The sequence below is a fragment of the Odontesthes bonariensis genome, chromosome 14 (genome assembly GCF_027942865.1).
Source record: "Odontesthes bonariensis isolate fOdoBon6 chromosome 14, fOdoBon6.hap1, whole genome shotgun sequence".
Lineage (NCBI taxonomy): Eukaryota > Metazoa > Chordata > Actinopteri > Atheriniformes > Atherinopsidae > Odontesthes > Odontesthes bonariensis.
In genome coordinates, this window is record NC_134519.1 from 36,257,669 (window position 1) to 36,266,839 (window position 9,171).

General features: G+C 39.8%; 1 protein-coding gene across 4 annotated transcripts in view; it reads left to right on the top strand.

Moving 5' to 3' along the window:
• tmem68 (transmembrane protein 68) overlaps positions 1 to 8,120 on the top strand; it is a 47,845-nt gene extending 39,725 nt beyond the window's left edge. For all 4 annotated transcript variants that reach the window (XM_075484200.1, XM_075484202.1, XM_075484201.1 and 1 more), the window contains 2 exons: positions 820 to 959; positions 7,540 to 8,120. In XM_075484200.1, coding sequence (XP_075340315.1) covers positions 820 to 959; positions 7,540 to 7,644 — 245 coding nt within the window. In that variant the 3' untranslated portion in view covers positions 7,645 to 8,120. The remainder of the gene's footprint in view (positions 1 to 819; positions 960 to 7,539) is intronic.
• Positions 8,121 to 9,171: the final 1,051 nt, after the last annotated feature.

The following is a 9,171-nucleotide window of genomic DNA, read 5'->3' on the forward strand; positions in this document are numbered from 1 at the left end:
TGCATCTGCAGGTCTTACATCTGCATCAAATTAGTAATGGCATTATTTGTGTTACTAAGATCATTTAGTTCTTGTCTGATAACATCAAATGAAGTAAGAAATACCACATCAGTACAGTGAAATTTTCAAAGGTGATATATCCAAGAACACCAGGACAAGACAGTCTTTATAGAAATTCAGTATGCAAAGATACCATAAAAACAATGGCTCATAAAAGTCCTGCATTTTGACCCTTTGGGGCCACTGGATCAAAGTGAAATTCTTAAAGAGTAACACATGGTAAAGGTCTCTGTAGAAGCTAAACAAGGTTAAAAAACACTTTGTGAGAGTAGACCATTTGAGACTGGTCTTTCATCTCTACGTGCATTTTCTACTGCTTATCTAAGGCCGCTTATCTAATCAGATGCCCGAACCCCCTCTGGTCCCTCCTTTGGATGTGGAGGAGCAGTGGCTCCAGTCCAAGCTCCATCCAAGTGCTCGAGCTCCTCACCCTGTTTCTAAGGCTGAGCCCAGCCAACCTCAGAGGAAAACTCATTTCAGCCACTTGTATCTACGATCTCATTCTTTTAGTCACTCCCCAAATCATACGACTATAGGTGAGGGTTGGAATGAAGATGGACCATATATGGATATATATACAGTATACATATATGTATCTACATATGAACATATACATATATAGGAAGATAAGTGTTTACATTGATTTACAGAATGGTTTTGATACCGTAGATTCCATTTATTTAAAAAAATAGATATAATATTTCTTTCACCAAACTGTTATTTTGGTAATTCTCATCTTTTTTGTCTCTTTTTGTCCAGGATTGTTCCGCTGGCTGTATGAAAGATTTCGTTTTCCCTTTGCTCCTGTTTATGGTGGATTTCCTGTGAAATTTCGAACCTTCCTTGGTGATCCCATTCCATATGACCCCGACTTAAATGCTGCAGAACTAGCAGAGAGAGTGAGTTTGTGTTGACCGTTCATTCTTTCTTTTTCTTTCTTAGGGACAAAGGTCAAACACAAGACAATGATCAACATCTGCCGAGAGCAAAATTCATAGAATCAAAATGATATAATCGAAATCCAATCATGACTTGTAATTTGAACATGAAGTAATGATTTTTGTGTGTTCCAGCTCTGCAAACTATTGCAGCTATTATCTTACATAGGTGTGGTTTTTGATATGTAATTGGTCTCTTTTCTGTGTGATTCGCAGGTACATTCACTCATTAAGATTTAATAGCATGTTATTAGGAACAAGAGTTAAGATCAGATTTATTGTCACGCACACATGCATACACACGAAATTTGTCCTCCGCTTTTAACCCATCCACACATACACAGGGTCACACACTCAGACAGATGCCATATACACTGGAGTGGTGGGCAGCCATTCACAGCGCCCGGGGAGCATGGGGGTACGGGTACGGTGCCTTGCTCAAGGGCACCTCGGCCGTGACAAGTAGAGTGTACTTTATTGTCCCCAGGGGGAAATTTGTCTTGGGCTTCCAACAATCACTGCATAACATACAGCACTCGCACACTCAGCATACAACATAAACATAGAAAAACATTAAAAACATAGAACATAAGACTGTGCAGCACATGTCTATCTGTCATTAAGCATTCTTATGGCAGACGGGATAAAGGAGTTCTTGTATTTGTTGAGTCTGCAGTTCAATGTCCTAAAACGTCTACCTGAGGGTAGCAGAGTGAATTCATTGTGCAGAATGTGTGTGGGGTCCTCTAGAATCTTCAGTGCCTCCCTGAGCACTGACTTTTCATAGATGGACTGCATATATCCCTGATCTTGGTGACCAACAATCTTCAGTGCAGTTTTAACCAAACGCCCCAACTTGGCTTTTAACTGAACAGTCAGATTACCATACCACGTTTGCACACCATACTGTATCACACTTTCTAAGATCATTTAAAAAAATAAAAACAGAAGCCTATTATTAACACCATACAGCCTTAGTCGTCTTAAAAAGTACATCCTCTGTTGGAGCTTGGTACAGAGGCTCTCAATATGGACTTGCCATGTTAGTGAACTGTCCATGAAGACACTCAGGTATTTATATGAGGGGACCTGACATATGGGGGTGTTATGGATGTGTACTGCATTTGTGTTGGAAACTACTCTTGGGTCAAATATCATTTCCTGAGTTTTTTTCACATTGACAACAAGATGATGGGCATCACACCAGTCAACAAACTGTTCTATCTCCGAATGGTATGGTGCTGTTTCCTGATCCTTATGTAGTAGCCCCAGGATTGCAGTGTCATCTGAGAACTTGACAATGTAGTTGTGTGGGTGAGTACTCACACACTCATTTGTGTAGATAGTGAAGAGGACGGGAGAACTCACACAACCTTGAGGAGCCCCTGTGCTTATGCACTTAGTTTGTGAGGCTGCATTGTGGACTCTGACATACTGCGTCCTATTTGTTAAAAAGGAATAGTACCACTTTATGATAAAAGAGCTAACATCCATGTTCTTTAGTGTCTCTAGTAGTAAAAATGGCTGAATTGTATTAAAAGCTGAGCTAAAATCAATAAAAAGTAAACGAGCGTAGGCCTTTGGGTTCTCCAGATGTTTCAGGACAAGATGGGTGATGCTGCTTACAGCATCATTTGTACTACGCTGATGCTGATAGGAAAACTGCCATGGGTCTAGTTTTGGGTTGACCTCGGTTTTTAAAAGGGACACCATATATTTTCCAAAGCATTTCATGACTATAGACGTCAATGCAATTGGTCTAAAATCATTGTTTTCTGTGGGGCAGGGCTTTTTGGGGACCGGTGTAATAGCTGCCTTTTTCCAAAGCGCTGGTACAGTGTGGGAGTCAAGAGACCGCTGAAAAATCGGACACCAGGCTGGAGGTGGACTGACACCCCTCCAGCTGTTAGTTTCACCAATCTTTCAACGTTCCGGTTATTGGACGGCTGACTATAACCACCGAGCCACGGCACAACAAGAGGCTTGTGTCTTTCCTGATAATGTTTTATCCAGGTTCTTTACGGACAATATCTGCTGTTTCATTTGTACATGAGCAAAGTCAAACATACATTTTTCAGAATGAAATATCTCTGCTTCTCTTCCAATTATTGCGGCCACAATGTTTCTGAGACGTGTGCGGACAGAATCCTCAGTTGTGTTCCTCTCTCCTGGCTGGCGTTACACCAGTTAAACGTTAGGTAAAATAACCAAGTCAGGGCCAGGAAAGGACTCTGGAGTCCTACATCAACATATTTCTCAAAGAGCTCCTTAAAAAATATTTGGAATCATAAAAGCTGAGTTTCCTCAAAGTATTTACTGAAGTGAGAAAAGGTAGTTAGAGGTGATCAGGCTTCCAATGCAGTATAGCTTATTCCACACAGAGAAAAATCCAAATCTTCTTTGGAGAGAGACTGAACACAATGCTCTCATGCTGCCCTTTCTATAAAATTAAACTAGGATGAGCTTATTGTTGGCTTGCCCTATTTTTTCAGAAAACACCCTTGTTCTCTTGGACATACTGCAATAACCGGTTAGCTGTCTTGTCATACAGTATTAGGCCTATGATGTAGCCTATTTTTAGTCCTTCTCATTCTGCCTTCAATAAAATATTCTTGCTATCTGAAATATAATAGCATTGACACATATTGGCATAGGTAAACATACATAGGTCAATTTATTTTTATATTTATGCATTTGGCAGATGCTTTTATCTAAAGTGACTTATGAGGATATAACATTACAGCTAACATCAAAGCTAACAATAAGCTAGATAGAAGGAAAACCACTAGTCAGACTCTGTCAGGGGTGACAGTGTAGAGACAAGTCTCTACACTGTCTCTACGCAGGGCGATTTACAAATGTATTCCTGATGCACACACAAATATATCTTAATTTATAAACTGCTTCTGGTTTGTGGACTTCGCTAGCCTGGGAATTCCCATGCTGCTTTGCGTGCGATTTCATTCTCACTGCAAAGGCAGCCTGGAAACCACCGCCCTTATTTTTGCCTGAGTATTTTTGCCTGGGGGGGCAAGACGATGACGACGTCTATGCGCGACACCGAAGCTTGTAGAGTGTTAATCCAATATGGCAGCGGACACAACGTTACCGTTCGATGCAGCCTTAGAAAGTGTTTTAAGTAGCTTAGAACGCAAGTTTACTTTTAAAAAAGAGCAACGTTTGGCGTTGAAAGATTTCATTGCCAAGAAGGATGTATTTCCTCGTCGAATTTCTGTCGCTCTACATACGTCATCTGGTATAAGTGATACAATTGGCTATGAATCGCGCGCAAAGCAGCATGGGAAGAACCAGACGCCATTTGATAGACATTCGTAGCGCCCAATAAACGGCTCTAGGCATTCGTAAACCACGCCTCAAATACGAGAAAATGCACACCTAGTTGCCAGACCACCATCTCATCGAGATGTGGACGCGTCAGCCAGGCTAGGACTTCGCTGCATTTGTGTGTGAATTTTGAGACTCCCCTGACTTGATTCAACCCACAAATATCTTTTTTTTTTAACACGGAATGATCTGCAACCAATCAGATATCTTCCTTGTTTCAGCCAATCATAAGAACGCACCCAACGTGGGAGACCATTTACTCATAAGCCAATCACATTAAGCCATTCAAACTGCGCTATATGATGTAGCCGGCATGCCGTTAGCTGTGCATTTTTCCTCTGCGTTGTGTTGTGAGGGAATGAAAAACAGGGAGTCGGATCCAATTCAACAGTTTTACTGTCAACAGAAATAAAAACAGTGAGCTCCGTGTGTGGGCTCAACATCAGACACTCCGGTCAGCAGAAATGCCAATGACCGAAGCATGCATGTCCGCCCTACAGGATGCTCTCTAACTTCTAACTTCTAACTAACTTCTCTAACTAGCAGACACACAAGGCTCTTTCCGTGCAATTCCGATTCTGTCAGTGTGCTGTAGTGAGTTTTTAAAGCTCTTGCTTAGTGAGAGGACCGCCCACTGAGAGTTAACCAAGAAATGGTTTCAGAGAGGGGAGTGAAAAAATAAACTTTTTATGCATTTGGCAGACACTTTTATCCAAAGTGACATACTCATGTAGGCAGGTAGCGCAAGGCTGACCCCTACTGGAGGAAGTAAGTACCTGCTGAGAGAGAGAAAGTTAATGACCACAATGATGTCACATGTACATGGAGAGGAAAGAGAGCAGAGGGAGGAGAGGTGCATCATGGGAGCTCCCCCCTCCCTATGGGATGTTTCAGGGTCACCTGAGCCATCCCTAACTATACTTTGTTTCCAAAATTTGGAGCAAGTACAAACAAATTGGGGAAGTTGTAAAAGGGAAATGTACAGGTCCACCAAAGAAGAAGTCAAAGTGTCAGGATAGAAAACTCAACCTAGTATACCAGAAAAAAGAAAATGCTCCAAAAAAAATTTCAAACAAAGAGGCAGAAACAGTAGATGAAGTTTGTAAGAAACCAGCAAAATGTCCATTCATAAGAGCCAAACCTTCATTTACACCTAAACAAGACTACTGTGGGCTAAAGAGAAGCAGTGGTGGACTGTGGATGGTTGGATGAAAGTGATGATCAATGAGGAATCATCAATCTGCTTTGGACAAAGAGATAGTGATGGAAGTGCAGACTATAGGTCCAATGAAACATGCCTTAAGAAAAGAAGCACATTTCCACCATCATTAATGATATGGGGGTGATGTCATGTAAAGGACCAAATCAAAGTCAAATTTATTTGTATAGCACATTTCATGTACAAACAGTTCAAAGTGCTTCACATAAAATAAAAGCATTGCAGCAGGGAGTGCAAGCAGCATTAAAAATACATGAAAAAATATAGAGAAAGAAATAAAATAATTAAAATTAATTTAAAAACAAGCAACAGTCCAGATAAGTTCAAAGATATCGTGCAGATTTCATGCATAGTCACATGAGAAAAGAAATGTCTTTAACCTGGATTTAAAAATGTCTCCATTTGGTGAAAGTTTAATCTCCACTGGCAGTTTGTTCCACTTGTTTGCAGCATAACAGCTAAATGCTGCTTCTCCATGTTTAGTCTGGACTCTGGACTGGACCAGCTGGCCTGAGTCCTTGGATCTAAGAGCTCTGCTGGCTTTATATTCTCTGAACAGATCACAGATGTATTTTGGGCCTAAACCGTTCTGGGATTTGTAAACCATCAGCAGGCTTTTAAAATCTATTCTGTGACTGACTGGAAGCCAGAGTAAAGATTTTAAAGCTGCTGTGATGTGTTCAGCGGAGATGACGGCTATTACTCTACAGGTGGACTCATTTATGACACTTTTCTCATTCCAGCTCTAAAAAGATGGTTTGGTGGTTATCAAGGTCATTTGCATTTTGCCATAGAGGAAAAAACTTCTTTTCTTCATGAAAGACATTTCAACCGACATGGCTGCATTCTACACTATACCTCTTTCTTCTATGAAATGTTTTCCATTTTCTAGCCTGCTGGCAGCTTTTAAGGCCTTTATTTCTCCAAGCTGTGCAGCTCATGGCTGAAAAAGTTCAGTAAATTGGATCTCCCTAACTCTCCCAGTAAGTGTTTTTTTTGGATTGAACTGTGTTGTAGCATAGTCTGCATTATTCCCCGTTCTCACACTTGAACCCTGTGTTGAACACCATTCACACTGCTGGTTTAATTGAGCTGAATCTTTGAATAGTTAACTCTGAAAATATTATTTCTGACTTGCATTAAAACAAAGTGAAGGCTCGTGAGCATGGCATGTAGTTAAAGCCAGGTTTAATTGGATGTCGGTGCTATAGGAAGCTATTAGTTGTCCACAGGTGCTATTAGCATAACCTGATGTCTCTGCAATATACAAATGAAATGGTTTAGAATAGCGGGTGCTCTGTACTCTCAACTCTGTCTCTCTTACTGGGCCATAGATCAGACATAATTCAGCAGTTTACTTGGCCATTTTTATGGTACTTTTCTTTTTGTTTCTGCTCTGTTTTCTGTCATTTGAAGCGCTTGAGGCATATTATATTTAACAAACTTGACTCTGTTACACTATTTGCTCAGTGTAACATCACCTCTTGTCTCTGACTGTTTTGCTCTTTCTCCTCCTCGTTCTCTCCCACTTGTCTGGTCCGGACAGGGATAGGGATGTTTTTTTTTAAAAATCAGCAGTTTTAGAAACACTCACATCTGCTTGTGTGCAACTATCAGTCATTAGAAATGCATTTTTCTTTTGCATCAGCTAAAGACCCAGTCTGAAAGCTCTGATATGTGTCTGCAGGATTTTATGTTTGATGCCCGGTCTACAGGTTACATACTTTTATTTTGTAGAGCAAATCACTGCCAAAAGGGATTGCAGGTCATTTTACGTGGAGCAAACATCCCAGTAACCTGTTCTGTGACTCTCAACAACTACTGTACTGTAGACCCCAAAGTGCCTTGAGGTGACATTTGGTGTGATTTTGCACTATAGAAATAAACTGAATTGAATAATGGGAGTTTTTGAGTTGTTGTTGAATCTTCTTAGAATGTAGAAAATGCTGCTTGTTCATTTTGGTTTTTCTTTTGCAGGTGCAGCAGGCAGTCCAGTCTCTGATAGACGAGCACCAGAAGATCCCAGGGAGCATCCTGAGAGCCTTGTTGGAGAGATTCCACACCAAACACAAAGAGCATTGACATCAGCAGTACAGAAGACAAATATCCCTTTTGTGACCAAATCAGCATGTTAAATTGGCCCGGATGGCACCACTCTGTAAAGGATTGGTGGCCTAACATGCTGGAGTGCTTGCACAGTCAGTCTTTTTTCACTCTCCCCAAACACTGACTGCAGCTCAAGTTCCCTCCACATGTATCGTTTTGTACTGCTCACCTGATCTGGAATTTTGTGAATGTTTACTCCCTTTTTCATCCACTGAGACTTTATGAAGTGCTTTTGGACTGAACAGTCATTACACCTCGAAGAGGATGGAAAGAAAAATACTTTTTTGTACACACTTGCACAAACTATTCTCATGTCATCAGATAAGACTGGTTATTGGAGTTATTCTGAAAAAGTGCTATGTATGCAGTTTATTTATGAAACATAAGATCATGCAAGAGATTCATGTTGGCTAATCAATAAATTTGCGTTATTGTCCAGTTGCTAATATAAATGATTATAAGTAACAGCTTTTTTAATTGTAACTTAATCATCTTTATACGTTTCAGTAAATTAGGAGCAAACAGTGTTTGATGTGATTATCTTACTACACATGTATGCTCAAAATAATTCACTATGAAAATATTATCAAACATTTGAAAATAATATTGTCAATCAAATTCATCCTCAACTCAATACATCTGTTTTTGAGTGTGTGGAGATGGAGAGATTCTGTCATAACTGCACAAAAAGTGTGTGAAAACTTTTCATAGAGCAATGAAAAGGCAAATATGAGCACATGAAATATCAAGGCCTCAGTTGATGTTCACTGACACAAAATGACTTTCAATATGTGTTGTCATGTCAAAAAGGACTCCGTCTTTCGATTCTAAGATTTTATGTATTATAAAAAATCTGGTCCTGACCAAGTCTTGAAATTAGGGAAATAGAACCTAAAATTAAAGGGCCCATGTTATGGAAAAAAATCACTGCTTTCTGTGCTTGAGAGCATGTAATTAAGTGTTTAAGTGCGGTGGCTGAGAGGAGCAAACCAATATTGCAAAGGTTGAGACAAATTTACCTTTTGGAAAACAAATTAACATTTAAAAAAAAAACATTTACATTTAAAAAAAAAAAATTACTTTTCAGAAAACAAATTTTCATTTTGGAAAACAAATTTACATTTTGGAAAAGAAATTTATATTTAAGAAAACAAATCAACAACACCTTTACAAATTACACAATAAACCGGAAAGGGAATGTACCAACTCCGAGGTTGACCCGGAAGTGATAACGGGAGCGCTTAATTCAAGTTCATGGTGACCCAATATGGACAGCAATTGTTTGGCGTTTTGCCTGTTTTATGGCACACATATGAGCCGATTAACGTGGTTTTGTTTTTCGTGTGGTCGGACATTTTAAGACATTAGACATTTTAAATGACGCAGACCAGACGGAAGGACCAAAGGCACAGGGGACATCTCAATAGTCGGATAATGCTAGTTATACTGCTAGTTATAACGCTCTCTATCTGAAGTGAATGAAAGTGAATAGTGCTATTGGTT